General features: G+C 35.1%; 1 protein-coding gene across 1 annotated transcript; it reads left to right on the top strand.

The window, feature by feature from the left end:
• Positions 1–6,072: 6,072 nt before the first annotated feature.
• Positions 6,073–17,317, top strand: LOC107371576 (sulfotransferase 1B1). Its single transcript, XM_025162706.2, has 3 exons — positions 6,073–7,279; positions 16,322–16,552; positions 16,843–17,317. Exons 1-3 carry the CDS (start codon positions 6,722–6,724, stop codon positions 17,227–17,229), a joined length of 1,176 nt encoding a protein of 391 aa, XP_025018474.2. The 5' UTR covers positions 6,073–6,721; the 3' UTR covers positions 17,230–17,317.
• The last annotated feature ends 430 nt before the right edge of the window (positions 17,318–17,747 follow it).

Here is a 17,747-nt window from a genome sequence, read left to right as displayed (position 1 = left end):
CAATTGTTTACGAACTTTTTTCATTTCATGTTTCATACTCACAAACTTATTTAACCATAAAACTAGATCGTCATTATTTACCAACTATTGTAATATACAAATATAAATACTAACAATAAACAGGTAACTTGTCTCAATATCACTTGTAAGTAAATGTTTATTCTCATTAGCGCTGAGCGGTCAATCCTAAAAGAGGTGAATATTTTTGAAAGCTAAATTAAAAAGGTGATCAGACCTTCAACTCGATGCTTATTAAACTGGAAACATGATTAGAAACGAAATGTGAAACTGTCAATTATTGCTCATTATTGCAAGAAAATTGCTCAATCATCGAAAAACGATTGTATTTTTTTTGAGCACAGTACATGTTGGATTCAATGGGACTAACTTATTACACCAGAACTAATCTTGTCAAAAATTCCAACTAACAAGGGAACTTCAACAAGAGATACCAACCGATTTTGACGTTCTATAGCTCATTCGAAAGCGCGCTTTGGGTAGATAGGGAGTTTCATTTTTTAGCTGCTGATACACACTTTTACAAAAGTTACAGGGTCTTCTATCGAAAATCGGCACTCAATTTTTTTTCATCGGCTTTTTTTCAAAATCGATTCGCACGCTATCTGTTTGTCCTAAAACTATGATCGTAGTACCAAATGAAAGACAAAAGACTGAATTTTCATATTATAAAAAGAATCCGACGTTTCAAAATTATTTATTACAGACTTTTGAATGAGCTATAGAACATCGTAATCGGTTGGTATCACTTTTTGAAGTTCCCTTATAAGTTAGTTGACAAGTAGATCGATAGATGCATAATGCTATTGTGAACCATCAGAGCGATAGCTTGTGTTTGATCGAAGTCATGACTAGGGGGCATTAAAAATCTTGTCTCCAAGAGTCGGCAAATTCCATAATACTTTCAGATCAGTTTTCGGTTATCGTTCATCCACCCAAATCGACAACTATATCTTTAAGCTCCATTCAACGGTGACAATTTTAATTTTATCCATCTCCAGGGTTTAATTTTTATGAAACAGTTCTTTGGAGATTCATTCGAGTGTTTAAATGCTGGCTCACCTCAATTAACTCAAGCTCAGATGCAAAATTTTTGCCCCAAGTCTGCCCCTTGATTTTGCCTGTGCACCTTCCACCTGTGCTTAGGCAAGCTACATCTTTTGTGTTTACATTAGTGTTTAGTTTATCCAGTAATATCGAAGCTACATCTTTCAACTCCATTCAACGTGGACAGTTGCAATTTTATCCATTTTCATCGTTCATCTTGTTGGGCTTGGAAGCGCAATCGAACGTATCAATTTTAGCACACCTGCAGCTGCGATACTAAATTACTATTGGAAGCAAGACCTGTTTACCATAACTAATCGTGATCCCGGGTTGGAACATGTCCATCTAGACGAAGTTGTTCTTAAAATTCCCTACAAACACTACCGAACAGTACATCATCTCTTTTCCTTTTCTGGAGTCTGGAAATGCGTATACAAAGTAAAATAGTCGACTAAAATAAAATCTTATGAACTTTATATACTTTTTTCGTTTAACTTGCCAATTTGCAATCAAGTAAAATTCATCATTGTACCTGATTGGCAGCAAATACGCTCAAGGTCATTCAAGGTCAATTCTTTAGCATCTAATTGACATTGGAAGATAATCTTCTGAGACCGAAAAATTTTGCAGTCGGTGTATGTCCGTCGCATGTTCATGACTCTCGCCAAGATAAATGAATCTTTCAAAAAAGCAATTGAACGATATGGAGTCACTCATATACTTTGGCCAGTATGAGTTATGACACCTAGCTATCATTAATCGATATGAAAAATTGTGCGATTTCAGAATTGACTTCCCAATGTCAATTAGAAGTCAAATGAAGAATTCACCTTGAATGACCTCTAATACATATTTTCACAATCTAAATAAATGTGAAACTCCATTCAACGTGGACATTTGCAATTTTATCCATTTTCATCGTTCATCTTGTTGGGCTTGGAAGCGCAATCAAACGTATCAATTTTAACACACCTGCAGCTGCGATACTAAATTACTATTGGAAGCAAGACCTGTTTACCATAACTCGTCGTGATCCCGGGTTGGAACATGTCCATCTAGACGAAGTTGTTCTTGAAATGCCCTACAAACACTACCATCTATGGGTTTATATGATACTATGCATTCTTTGTATCCTGTATTCAATGGATAAAAGTTTTAAAAAAGATGGAAAGAATGAAGAAAAAGACCTCGCTCATCGCATAAAATTACCTAAAATTTTGAATGACGAAGTCACCAAGCGTCTACAGTTAATATTTGGAAAATACATAAGTTGCATTCATCGATTGCCTTGGATTAACAGGGGACAAGAAAACAATACCTTATTCTGAGTTATATGATTAAGTTGTTCGCAGAACTGTATATGCTAAAAAATGGTCTTCATACATCTATATCGATGTTCTTGTGTTCTTAAAATTATTGCGTCAATTGATCAAGTCAAACTTATTCAAAATTGAAGCAAAAGTCAGCGGTAAAAAACATAAGTACTTTTTGATACCCCTAATAAATCTGATAATTTAAGTAGTTTTATTTGATTTAAGGAGCTTTGTATTTGGCTGTTTTGACTTTGGCTGTTTTGGGCCTTTATCGAGAAATCGGCCCAATCTTTACCAACAACTGAATACTTGATAAACATTTCATCTTGATTAAATTATGAACTTGTTCATGGCTATTTTTCATGTATTTTTCATTATATTTGTTATTTTATTGAAATAAGATGACTGATTGTTAAGAAATGCTGATATAAAATTTTTCACACAAATCAATTCTCCGAATCATCCATTCAAGTTGTACTCACTATTCTCATAAATACAGCCAAATCGTGATTCATAATTAAAATGAATTTTCTAAATACTTTTGCACCGAGCTTACTGATAAGTTATGTTTATCTACTGAATTCAGAGCTGTGACTAGATATGAAATAATTTCATTGCTGCATCTTATCATATCTTGATTTCTTTCTCTATTTCCAATGAAACAAAATGATCAATTTCTAGTTCAATCGATTTCTGCAAATTCTGTGACTATCATTGAATATTTGTCCAGTTCTTATAAAGAAATAACATAATTTGATAGCTTTCATAAGTGTAAAATCTGATTATTGTTCAAAAGATTTGATATCGACTAATTTCCCAAGCATCGGTTGACAAGAAAAACCAGAAACTTGGATAATTACATATGTAATGACTTGATATGCAATCCTCGAATAATTACAATAATTAAATTTCCATTTCATATCAATTTCTTCGGATAAACCGAATGAAACTTTTCTCTACAAATGACTTCCATATTGAATCAAGAACTGAACTTCAGAATATCTTAACATTAGCAAACAGTCCAATTCATTGTGTAAACTTTCCTGGAAACGTGTCTTAATGTCTCAACCTAATTGGTCTAAATGAATCAAAAATGATGATGAAAGTAATGTAAAGATGCAACTTGAAACTCATGTAATGTTTAGTTATCAATTGGAATGAAAGGAAGCGCAAACGTTGAAGCAACTTTCATCCCTTCATCAACTTGGATTCACCATGAGACTAAAGACAGAAAAAGTAACAAACTTAATAACGATAATAATGTTTACTCAGAGCGGAAAAAAATTAATAAAAGGTGACAAACAAATACAGGGCTATTCAGCTACTTAGTATGATGTTGAACGCCAATAACTTTGCAACCAAACATGCTATTGGCCTAGGAATCGAATATAGTGAGTTTGAGGGACATTCATTTTTTATGTTTCAAGGACAAGGTCATTCAATGTCGTTTTTCGGAAATCGCTGCTGTTCACGTTAGAGGTCATCCTGAGGGCCGGAAATCATTTTCGAAGACAAAAAATCTTCCTGAGCAAGTTTCGACACTCTGTGATGAACGATGCTTGAGTTATTGACATTTAAGTTTCAAAACTGCGTCAATTTACATTTTTTATTTTTATGAAAATTCGCATTTTTTATGCTCATTAGGACTAAATTAGAACTAATCGGCAAAAAAAAATTCATCCTTAGTTGTAAAAATTGAATAAGACCTTGTTTAATAAACTTGCTTAACCCCATTCGTGTAAAGCGCTCCTGGAGCTTTTAGCAGTCACCTGTATCGCTAGAATGTAGTGGAAAATGAATTTGGGTTTTGATTACGCCCCAATGAGCATAAAAAATGCGAATTTTCATAAAAATAAAAAATGTAAATTGACGCAGTTTTGAAACTTAAATGTCAATAACTCAAGCATCGTTCATCACAGAGTGTCGAAACTTGCTCAGGAAGATTTTTTGTCTTCGAAAATGATTTCCGGCCCTCAGGATGACCTCTAACGTGAACAGCAGCGATTTCCGAAAAATGACCTTGAATGACCTTGTCCTTGAAACATAAAAAATGAATGTCCCTCAAACTCACTATATTCGATTCCTAGGCCAATAGCATGTTTGGTTGCAAATTTATTGGCGTTCAACATCATACTAAGTAGCTGAATAGCCCTGTAGACAAAACTATCAACAATATTTAAAAGTCGAGACAATTAAATGAAAAAAGTGTCAAAATGTGAACATTTTTATTCTTGAAAATTAAATATAGCAAAGTTTTTTATTCAAATGGCAACTCAATTTAATTTAATTTGATACATGAAAAGAGAAATGCTGATTTTCTGTCAACAAGTAAAATGTCTTTCAACAGAATGTTAACTTTTCCAATTGTACAGTTATTTGATTATCGCCCAAAAAAAAGGAAAAGTAAACTGCAAAACCCAGGTAATTCCTGGACATTTGTATCATTTGAACACGAATTTAATGGTTATTTACTAAACCCTTTGATTAGTTTCCAAAGACTGGACTGAGCAAACCTCTTCTCATCATGATACATAATAATTTAATAACTTTGATTGAACTCTTTTTTTCCAGGCGACTGGTTGGTTACATTTTCATCATTTACTAAGGTCAACTAAGCAATGAAAAAACCTTTGACATTCAACATTTTGTCAACTTTCAAGTTTCAATATTTACTTTGTTTCAATCACTAAAAGGTATCTTTGCGTCAATCAAAACAAATGTCTTTTTACCTGGGCATCAAAGTGTATATCAAGGAATTCAACAGAAAATTCAATTTTACCTGAATGGCAAACACAAAGTCAACAGTTGATTAATTGCTTTTTACCTTCTAAACATAAATTCTTAATTACCTTCAAATGATTTATCACCCAAAAAGTAAATTTACATCATTACCATAATCAACATCATCATAATCGTCACCAAAATGCACTTGTTTTCCTATTACTTTTTTTCGTCTTGAATCTCAACTTTTTTTCATCTTCTTCTCTTCTTCATTTGTTCCAAATCAAATTGCAATTACAATTTAACCTTGTAACAATCAATGATAACTAAATTACCTCCAATTAAGGTGAAAAATGGTAAAATAGTGCTCAAAGGTTTTCCAAATAGACTTGAGACTCGACTCGAAAAAGATTGTTTAATGATTAAAAAATTGTCTTCAATTTTAAAGCAAACTTTAAGCACAATTAAGATGTGAGAAACAGTGAAAAATGAAGGAAAACCTGAAGAGTCTTGAATGAACATTAATTAATGTTCAAGTGGAGATAAAGTTGATCAACTTTATTACCTCAGCATTTCATTAGCATTTTGTGCAAGTTTGTTTGTCCAAAGTTGCACTCAATTTCATCGACTAATCGATTCCAGTTAATTTTTCATTTCCAACATGAACCAAAACAAATGAAACCCGATTAACCAGATTATTGGGTTTAGATAATCAAAATGGGTAAACACAATAGATAAGCAACAATTTATACATGCTAATCAAATTGATTATCAGCTAGCCAACAGTTGCCAGGTAAATCCTTTTTAGCTCATATCTTTTTTCTGGTTCACCCATAAATCTGGTTAGTCTTTTCCTTTGTATTTTTTTGCCTTTACTTTTCCCCCACTTTTTGCCGTTATCATCTCACTATCTCATTGAGCCAATGATGATAAATATTGTTCATCAATTGTTATAACTTGATTACTTAATTGCTGTGAGTATCTAGAGTACGGTTCAATATTGTACAACAAACAAGAGTCAATTTATATTACAAACGTCAACCTTTTCCGAGTCTTGATTTAGCTTTTCTACTTTGCCTCATTTTGCCTTCACATTTTTTTTTGGTTGCTGGTAAAAGTAGAAATTAATTTTCCATCAAATTATTGTTCAAAACAAATCATCATCAACCCTGTGTTCATCCAAATTATCGGCAAACACACATTCATCACTACCATCATCTTGATCAACAACAACAACATAATTACCAGTCAACCAATGAACCAAACAAAAAGTGTCTTTATACTTCCATTGAATCAATGTTTTGTAATTTGTGTGTTCAAGTAAATTATAACCTTCATAGAGTGTCATTACGCCATTTGTGTTGATCACCAAAAAAAAAACGTAAAAAATTTTTCGATATTTTACTTTTCTCTACCTTTAATGTTTGTTATTGAATGGTTTTATACTAATCTCTTGTGACCTCATTAATCCCGTCAACTTTTGTCCAACCATTTTGGCTACTTAAGTACAGGTAACCTTTAATTGAGCAAGAAAAAAAGTGTCAAGAGTGACAAATAACTAGCAACAAAATCCAAGAATTAAAAGCATATCTAAAAGCACATCGAAAGGTAACAAACTACAAATGACCAAATCACGAGGACTGAACAGATATGTGAAAAAGGTTTCGATACCTTTTCTATACTCTAATCCAATCGGTAAATTTTTATTAACTGAAGAGGTTGCCAACATTTGGACCCACTTTAAGGATCCTTATAAAAACAATGAGCTCGTTAAGCGAGCCAAAGATGTCTTGGAAGACATTAAGGATCCCTTGAGACGCTATTATATATCAACCATACCTCAAGCCAAGTTTTATAAAGGTTTACTCCTTCAGGGTTACATGATATCACCAATGTTTCTCTCCAACCTGGAAGACTTAACCATTCACAGTGAAGATGTTTTCCTAGTCTCCTACCCACGGTCAGGCACAACCTGGACCGAAGAGGTTCTCAGTTGTATCATATCTGATGCTGATCCAGCCTACCTATCCATTGATCTACACGAGCGAGTGGTTCACCTCGAGGTTGGAGCTCCTTTCCGTCACGAGTCCATCGTTGAGACACTCGATTCACCAAGACTGTTGGCCACTCACCTTCCCTTTCAATACTGTCCCAAACAGTTGAGAAACTTGAAGTGCAAGGTAAGCATGTTCATTCCTTATCAACACTTGAACTTGACTTGCACCGAAACACATTTCCACAAAAACTTTACCTAAAATTTCGTAATTTACATGTTCGAAGAAACAATTTCGAGCAAATTTCTCAACCTCAAATTTCGACACTTTGCCAAAACAAAAAGTTCAGAGGATCAAATGGTGTCAATTTTCCAACCCAAATGATGATCATTTTTCAATCATAATTCTTGCTCATTTCTGGTATCAAATTAACTCCAAGTTAGATAATCACGTTTCATTGTTTTCGTTCAATCTGTTTAGATAATTTGCTTTCCTGTATATTGATCCCTAGATTGTTGATCTTTCAATGCGTTTTTGCGCCTTTAATAGTTTGTTTACCATCGGCTTTCGAGCGTCGGATTAACTGGTTAATCCGAGTTTAGCTTTTGATAAAACATTTAATCACTTCCAGGATGCAATTCAAATCTTCCTCTCTCTATTAGTCACAAGAAGAATCGGGAAAAAAGTCATTTTCTCCCTCAGATTAGTATCAATTACCTGTTAGATGTTATCTGATTGTTGGTTAATCAATTGAATGGAATTCATTTGATTTGTTTAGTGAATAATATTTCATGATGTCAAATTGAAATTCCGTCAACAGTTTTCAACACTTTTTCATTTTCATTGGAAAACACAATTCAGGTGCAAAGTGTCGAGTGTTTTTGGATGAACAATCTCCATGAATCTGATTTGGGAATTTAGATAATGAATCGATGTCAACAGAGACTTGCAATTAACAAGATTCACATGTAAAAATAATTGAATCAATCAACTTGCCTTCTCTAATTGGAATCTAATCATTAAATCCTGGACTAAACTGTTTGAAATTTGAATCCAAATTCTGCTTTTCTTTTTCTTCCTTCAGTCGTCATTCAATTTTCACCTAAACTCAAAGCTGTTTGCTTCAACCGAACGAAAACAATCCTTTTCTAATTTCCTTTTTCATGATAAACGTGAGATTGAAATTGCTTGATGCATGCTTCAATTGATTGGTTCATTTTGATAAACTGATTCTTTTCTGAATGGACAGTCTTTTTGTGTTCAATCAATTTACCATGACAAGTGAACAGATTAACAATTAGAATCTCATTTGAAATGAAAGTTTTCTTCATTGCTTTCAATTATTTGTACACTTTGACTTCTAATTACCACAAAGAAAAACGTTGAGATGCAACTGATAATCTTAATTAGACTCAAAATCGTAAGCAATTAAAACATGTTTATCAAGCTATGGTTTCGTTTATTTGAGCCATTATTGTCTTTTGATTACAATAAAAAACGTGGTGCATGATTAGATTAGGCAATGGTAATGATTAAAATAATAAAATGAAAGGTTTTATTGGTAAATCGACTGTAAATTGCAAATAAACTTTAATGGTTATTTGCAAATGGATTGCCTTTCCTTTTGATCAATCATTCCTCCACAAAACTTATCCACTTTAGTGATGCTCATGAGTAATTTTATCGATAGGTATCACCATGAATATCGATAAATAAACTTTAAATTGACTTTAAGTTGTGACCGTTCACAACTGTTAACAGTCAAAAGAGGAAGATTGAACTTACTTTTCTATGGAGATGAACCAAAAGTGAAAAGTAAGAGAGAAAGGGGAGGGATCTTACTATTCTAAAACCTTTCGGTTTTAAGTGAAGAGTAAGAAGGAGAGAGGGCAGCACAAGGGAGTGAAGAGGCAAAGTTGAAAGTTAAGTCAAACTTTATTGATAATGTTAGAGAAAAGTTCGGAGTATATATGTCTCTCATGGGACATAGGAATATCAGGGTACAAATGGTTTAGTTAAATTCAGTATAAAAAATAATCATAATAAACATATAAATACAATGGTTGAAATGTGCGTAGTTAAAAGTATAATATTTCACGTTTACATTTACCGCTAGGGTTACCTGCTTTTGATTGGAAAGATACAATTGTAATGCATTGAGTTATATTGAAAAAGCCCTAGTGGCGAAGGTTGAAAGAGAGAGAGGAACATATGTTTTAAGTTTTTGTGCTTGGTTTGTTTTATTGAAGTTAATCATCATCACATTCGCCCACTGTAATTTGAGTTTGTTGTCTATCAACAAACTGCTTGAGCTGGGATGAATGAGCTTGAATTGGTGTTCCTGAAAGTGATTCCGAGATGATGTAGGTTACGTCCGTGATCTTCTTGATGACATAGTATGGACCTGTATACTTAGCTGTGACTTTAGTTTTGGATGGATGGTTAAATGGTACTTCCTTGAGTACTTTGGATCCAATCTCAAAGTTTGCGACGGGATGTTTAGCGTCATGTCTTTGTTTCCTTCTTTCTTGTTCCGTACGTGTCCTGGTCCGGGCTAATTCTCGTGCTTCCTGGAGATTGTTGGTTTGACCGGAGAAAGTCGGAGTTGGATCAGTTCCAAAGAAGAGATATGCAGGAGCATAACCAGTGATATCGTGTGGAGTGTTGTTGTAATCTGTGACAATCTTTGGTAAGAGCGTTGTCCATTTACGATGAGGATGATCTTGTAAAGCAGCTCTTACTTTGACCATCAAAGTTCCATTGATACGTTCGACAATACCGTTGGTTTGTGGATGATATGGAGTACTAAAGATATGCTTTATGTTGTGGCGTTTGAAAGCTTGTTTCAAGACTGTACTTTGGAAGTTCTTGTGACAGTCAGTTAGAATAGCTTTGATGCGAATACCAGATTGAATAAGTTTGTCTAGGAGGGTTACTACTGATGCTGATGTGTTGGTGGTTGTGGGAAAGGCCCAAACATAACGTGAAAAGTGGTCTATGAAGACTTGAATGTACTTATGTCGAGTACTACCAGCTGCAGGTCCCATGACTATAGTATCGAGGCCGACGAGATCACCAGGTTCGAGATCAACTGAAGGGAGGATCATTTGACCAATACTTGGACGATGGGTTTGCTTGACAAGCTGGCATGAACGGCATGAATCGACATAAGCTTTGATGTCTGAGATCATATGAGGCCACCAATAGAAACGAGTAATAAGTTTTACAGTCTTGTTTTTCCCAGGGTGACTGTAATCGTCGTGAAAATGCTGCAAGACTTTATTACGGAGTGTTGGTGGAATGATTGCTCGAGTGGAACCACGAGTTTTCACGGTGACGATGCCATCCACTTTGAAAGATTGTTGGATATGAGAAAAGTCAGTGGTAGCTTGATGTTGCTTGATTTCATCAGCATCGATGAGGAAAGTAACTGGGGCTCTTGATAAGGCATCAACGTGTTGTTGAGAGACGCCAGCTCGATGAAATAGCTCATAGGATCGAGTAGAGAGCTTGATACTCCAGCGATAGAGTCTTCCTTTGGGTTTCTTGAGTGTGAGGAGCCATTTCAATGCACTATGATCGGTGATGACTTTGAATGGGAGGCTAAGATAAGCTTCGAAGTGATCAACAGCTTCTACAACTGCAAGGCATTCAAGTTCGAATGCGGTATAGTTGCCTTGGTGTTCGTTGAGTGCTTTGGAAAAATAAGCAATGGGATGTTCAAGACCATGTTTGTCAGTTTGAACTAGCGTAGCTCCAATACCAATCTTTGAAGCGTCAGTGTAAAGGGTACATGGTTCATCTTTGTTGTAAATAGCGAGAACTGGTTCATTGATTAACTTGTTTTTGAGGATTTGAAAAGCGGTTTGATGTTCATCTTTCCAGTGGAAAGAAATATTTTTACAGAGGAGTCTGGTTAATGGTTTAGAGATGGTTGAGAACTTGTCTATGAAGCGACGATAATAGTTTGCAAGTCCTAAGAATTGACGAACTTCCTTGACATTACTTGGAACAGGAAAATGTTCAACAGCTTTGACCTTTTGTTTGGATGGACTAACTCCTTCAGAACTGATGATGTATCCAAGATAGTCAACTTCATTTTGCGCGAAGTTGCATTTAGATAGCTTCAGTTTGATGTTGTTATCCTTGCAAAGAGTGAAGATCTTCTCTAAGAGTTGGAGATGTTCAGAGAATGTTTTGCTGTAAATGATGATGTCATCTAAGTAATTTATTGCTCCGTTGTAGAGTAAAGAACCAAGTACTCTTTGTAGAATTCTTTGAAAAGTTGCGGGGGCGTTTTTAAGACCAAATGGCATGACGAGCCATTCATAGTGTCCTTCATGGGTTACGAAAGCAGTTTTCTCGATGCTTTCTGGGTCCATCTCAATATGCCAATATCCCCATTTGACGTCAAGTGTCGAGAAGTACTTACTACCTTGAAGACGATCAATGACATCATTGATCCGTGGCAGCGGCATCTTGTCATCTATGGTGAGGGCATTGAGACGACGGAAATCTATGCAGAGTCGTGTACCACCGTCTTTCTTTGGTACACATGTGACTGGGAAGGCCCAAGGACTTTCACTATCACGAACCAATCCTTTTTCTTTGTATTCTTTAACTTGACGACTTATTTCATCAAGTTCGGCTTGAGGACGACGATAGGCCCTAAGTTGAATTGGAGGATGGTTTATAGTGGTAATCCGATGTTTGGCAACGGTGATGCGGCCAATGTCTGTTTCATTTTGGGCGAAGGCAGATTTATGTTTTTCAATGAGGGCGGCAAGTTGATCTTTCTCATGTGTCTCTCCTAACAGGGTTACTAATTCTTGAGTCTCTGGTGATCGAATGCTGACAGTCTTATCTTCTAGGTTAAGGTGAAGACCGAATTCGATACTGGTGTTGAGACCGATTAAGATTGGATAGCGGAAGTTGGAGATGATGTGATACTTGATCGTCTTGGTTGTTTTGTGGATGGTAGTTGAGGCGAGAGTGTATCCAACACTCTTAGTTGAACCTTCTAATTGGTTGATGGTTATTTGTTGTTTATTGTTGATAGGAAGGTTGAGTCGTTTACATGTCTTTAGACTCATAATGCTGATTGTACTACCGGTGTCAATGAAGGCTTCGACGGAAATACCTTCGATTGTTAGTGGAATATCGATGAATTTCAGTATTGGAGATATGTTTTTAGCGAAACATACGTCTCCGTGGTCATCTGGATGGAGTTCTTCCTCGGCAGTGTGGGTCGATGGTCGAGGTTGACTGGTTTGAGAACGATTAGGGCATTCACGATGCCAATGGTTTTCCTTTTTACCAAGTCTTTCACAGTACCTACAGGCTGGAGGACGGCGTTCAGCAGATTGACGAGGGCGGCTATTGTTATGTGGAGGTGCGGCGACCAATGTTTTAGCAGCGGGTTTCTTTGGTTGTTGCTTTGTTAGGAATTTTTCCTTTTGTTTGTAACGCATTTCGGTTTCAGTGGCTATTTCGAGCCAATCAGAGAGTGTACGAGGGCGTCCAGAGCTCATATGGAGAGTCCAAGCAAAGGGTAAACCAGAAGTTAGTTGCGAGATGACTTGATGTTCAGCCAATTTTGCTTCACGAAGGAGTTTTATCTTACGGCGATAATACTCCGTCACTGTCTCTGTACGCTCAAGACGGATACGTTGAGCTTCGAGAAGTGGGTCCTTGAATTCAGAACCGAAGCGAGTGATCATTAAAGATTTGACAGTGTTCCAATCAACATGCTCTTCAGTTGCGATTTCTTCGGCGTACCAACTTAGAGCTTCTTTGTCTAGGCTGTAGACTAAGTCTCTGATAAGGGTGTATGGATCGTTGGTGTTGACATGTCTTTCGTACAGGACTAACCAAGCTTGGATGCGGATACCAGATGGTTCGCCAGTATAACATTTGAGAACCTTCTTCTGTGGTAAGGTTATGTACTGCGTTGGTTGGTCGATAGTCGTGTCTAGTTGTGATGTAGTGGATAAACGGTTCCTATTTTGGTCTTGGAATCGAACTGCTGGTGTAGGCGGGAGGTATGGATTACGGATTAATGTTGGTAGACGAACATTTGTTGGGTTGACCAAGGGTGGATGGGTTGGTTGATTTGGATTTGTGATTGGGTTTGAGTCGAGGTTGTCTCTTTGGGCATCTGGATCTGAGGATATTTGATCAGAGAGGTTAGTATCATCGTGATCATTTGCCATTTTGTTCTCGGCTTTACCAGGTTAAATTGGACCACTAGATGGAGCAGAAGGACCAGCGGGAGTTTCAACAGCTTGAACTTCAGGAGTTACCAAAGGACGGAGGAAGCTGGGTCGGCAAACTGGTTTTAGGGGGTTCGGTTCCACCAAAGGACAATTAGGCTGGAAGAGTTGGCTGATAGATGGAGACAAGAGATACGTCTGTTCAAAACAGGAGAAGAGATCCTGTCGACTGCGCCAAATGTGACCGTTCACAACTGTTAACAGTCAAAAGAGGAAGATTGAACTTACTTTTCTATGGAGATGAACCAAAAGTGAAAAGTAAGAGAGAAAGGGGAGGGATCTTACTATTCTAAAACCTTTCGGTTTTAAGTGAAGAGTAAGAAGGAGAGAGGGCAGCACAAGGGAGTGAAGAGGCAAAGTTGAAAGTTAAGTCAAACTTTATTGATAATGTTAGAGAAAAGTTCGGAGTATATATGTCTCTCATGGGACATAGGAATATCAGGGTACAAATGGTTTAGTTAAATTCAGTATAAAAAATAATCATAATAAACATATAAATACAATGGTTGAAATGTGCGTAGTTAAAAGTATAATATTTCACGTTTACATTTACCGCTAGGGTTACCTGCTTTTGATTGGAAAGATACAATTGTAATGCATTGAGTTATATTGAAAAAGCCCTAGTGGCGAAGGTTGAAAGAGAGAGAGGAACATATGTTTTAAGTTTTTGTGCTTGGTTTGTTTTATTGAAGTTAATCATCATCACAAAGTAAATCGTTGACATTGAGTTTAGTCTTTTGCAGTTTCATAAGCTCGCGATTAATTGATAGCTCTATTCGATTTTTAAATCGATTTTCATTTTCGAAATCGTTCGAGATCGAATTTGAAATCGATTCTCTTTTTTATCTCTGATTGAACTTTTTCAATTTTCATGATTGATCTGAAGTTGAGCGAAAATAAAATGGAATATAAGTTTGAAAAACAGGGAAGTGATATTCGTAGCGTGAATAAGTTCTGATGGTTGAAATGTTGGTAAAGTTGCGTGAATCCATTTGTGTGAAAAGTTTTTCGGTGAATGTTTTATCGTTGATTAGTCTTAATCAATTGTTTATTCTGATGTTGTATAACTAGTTTCAAATCAATCAAATTTACATTCTATTTTTTTCCGGATAATGAGCTTACCAACTTAATCAAGGTTGAAAAAGATCAGAAATAGACCTTGAACATGAGATAAACTCTGGATAAATTGATTTCATTCATTTAAAGCATGACTTTGTTTACAAAATCAAGTAAAACCAACTGACGTTATCTGAAGTTGCTGATCATTTCAAGAGTTGAACCGATTCAGTTGGAAATATCGCCACAACGAATCCTTTACCTAAACATTAACAATGCAAATTGATGTTCAAATTCCAAATGATAGTAGAATACAAAATTTTTCAAAATAAATCATCGACTCATCAAAGCTCAAATATTTGAACCTCGAAAAATCGATTGATAGAAAATCCAAAATCGATTTTCCAATCAAATATTAAAAATCGATTTTTAAATCGATTATTTTTCATTGAAAGTTTTCAAAGTTTATAAATTTCATTTTCAAAGTTTTCAGTGAAACTAATTGCTTTGTTACAGCTATTGATCAGTCAACTGCAATATTGAATATTCAGTGAATCAACAAGTTTCCAGACTTGAATCATGAGTCGATCCTCTTGAAAATGTTTGTCTGATTATTTGATTGGAACACTTGAAAGATAATTGGATTGTCAAAAATTACTTGCAAATAAGCCAATAAAGTTGAACATTGCGGTTTCGTTTCAAGATCAATCAATCAACTTTGATGAAAAACCCAATTCTGAAGGTCTTAATAAAGGCCAAACTTGTTGGTACAAAATTGATTTACAATTTCCGATTCACTATCTATGATAACATTTGAAGTCAACCAATTTCATGGGCAACATAAAAGTTGATCAGTTGAATTCAGTCGGCCGCAAACTCCAACTTGGAATCAACTTTCAATTTCCTTGGCCAATATTAATGCGAGAACAGTTTTGGTCGAGAGCAAAAAAAAAAGTTTCATCCAAATTCCAAGTGAAATTAATTCCAATCACATGAGACTATTCAGAGTCTAATCAAAGGATGAAACATAAGAGTTACCTTCTTCCAGAAAAGCTTTAATATTTCATTTGCACTTTTTTCTGTAAAGATTAAATTATTCCAATTAAAATTTTCATCATTTCTGTTAATTAAATTCAATTGAAAATGGTTAATTAAAATGGATGCAAAATTGAAACCTTAATCTTGTTTGGGTTTGTTATCCGAATACATTTTTCATTTTCAAAGATCAATATTTACTTTCACCAAATTTTGCATCTTTTATCAATTGAAATTAATGATCAAAATTGGCTGAAATGAAACATGGCAAGAGATGAAACAAATGAGATTTTTCCAGTTTCATCATGAAAAGTCTCACAAGTCAAATATTGAGCTACTTATCAACGATATTCATTTTAATACATTAATGAATGTAAGCGTTTTTTGTTTGTTTTTGCTTCGACTTTTCGTTTCCTCAAAATCATTATTTTTACATTACAATTGTATCATTTTCATGTAAAATGATACTTTATTTAGGTTAACATTTGTAATAAGTAAGACAGATTTGACTGCTAAATAGAGTTGAGCTTAAAGGAAGGCTTATTCACATTCATGATGATTTATTCTGAATCTGCTCGAGATTCACAATCAGAGTAAAGAGCATTGATTTAAAGGTAATCATTTGAAAAGAAAGGCCAACTTTACCTTTCAGATGTCCATTTATATGGTTTGAATTATTTATTTTTGCCAAGCAAAATGGTTGTCTATCCTTGAATTGTGAGCTGAATTTTTAAATTATTCATTATTCCAAATGAAGATGGTGAACCAAGATTGGATTTGAAGAGGGTTACAGTTAAAGTTCAAGTGACAATGTTTTGTTTCAAGACTAAATGTTTACGAAAAATTTGTTTGTTTTGTTTCTCAGGTTATTCTAGTGTTGAGGAATCCTAAAGATCAGTTGGTTTCATATTATCATTTCCATGAGACTGCCGGTTTCCTTGGAGGTAAAAGGCATCCCTGGAACAAATTTTTTGAATGCTATCTGCAGGGTCACCTTGTCTATGGATCATGGTTTGACCACACAAAGACTTGGTGGGAAGAGGCAAAGAAACATCCAGACAAGATATTGGTCATTACATACGAGGAAATGCAAACTGTAAGTTGAACAAATATTGATACTTATTAACTGATCGATTGACCGACACTTTGCCTCTTTGCGCATCGAGAAGCAGCTCAAGTACAGTCGCAAGGTTTGACCAAAATTATCATCAAGACCATTAACCATGATTTGCTTGTCTTTCACCAACTTTCATGATGGACTGTATTTTTAATTGAAGTTGCTTCTCTGCGCAAAGATGCAATTTTTTGGGTAAAAAAAAGTTGTTCTCTCTCTCTTTTGAATTCATCTTTCAATGACCTTTAAACTTTTCACATTTACCTTTTCAGGATTTGGCTAAAATGGTAAAAATAATTGGCGAGTTTCTTGGTAAACCGGTAAAGGAGGAAACATTACCCAAGATAATTAATCACTGTTCATTCAGTACCATGAAACGAAACAAGGCAGTCAATCGATCCGAGGTTCCAGTCAAAGGATTGTTTGACAATCAAAGTAAAAGCTTCATGAGATCTGGAAGGATTGGAGACTGGATGTCGCACTTTTCACCGGGACAAGTGGAAATTTTTGATGAAATTTACAAGGAAAAAATGGCCGGCACTGGACTTACATTGACTTTTACTGCTGAAGAGACGAGTCGGGTTATGGCTGAAAAGGGTCGAGTCATTAATCAATTTGTTGATTGTAAACCAAATGCAGAGGAAAAGGAAAATTTATAAAAATTTTTGCTCCAATTTATTGTAATATTTATTATCTGTTATTTAAACTGTTTTTTTGTTTGACAAATAAATGCTTTTCATTAATTTACATTTACCTGCAACATTTAAAGTATTTCAGATTCTGTCATTTCTGGCTTTCCATGAAACTCGATTTCATGTTCCTTGTAATCATTGATGATGATCATTGAGTACATCATAAATACATTGTAAAGTTTACAAACACCTACTAGCTTTAATCATTTAATGACATTTTGCTTGGCAATAATCAGATTCAGTTATACTTTTGGTTATAAATTGAAGTCAATTTTCTGGTTAAAAGGTTAACCCAATAAAGCTTTGGTTGCCAGTTTCAAGTTTGATTCAAGAGTCGAGATTAAAAATGATTAATAATCAAATCTGATGGAAACGTGGGCATCGAGTAAATTGGTAAAGGATAATCAAATGGCATTAATTATTTAGATGATAATTATTGGAAATTAGACTTGCTTGTTAGTTTGTCCTTTTATTGTTCTGTTTAC

The sequence above is a fragment of the Tetranychus urticae genome, chromosome 3 (genome assembly GCF_039701765.1).
Source record: "Tetranychus urticae isolate SD_2017Ah chromosome 3, NJAU_TeUrti_SD_1.0, whole genome shotgun sequence".
Taxonomy (NCBI): Eukaryota; Metazoa; Arthropoda; class Arachnida; order Trombidiformes; family Tetranychidae; genus Tetranychus; species Tetranychus urticae.
Note: the sequence above shows the minus strand (reverse complement) of the source record. Positions and strands in the feature narration are given on the sequence as shown.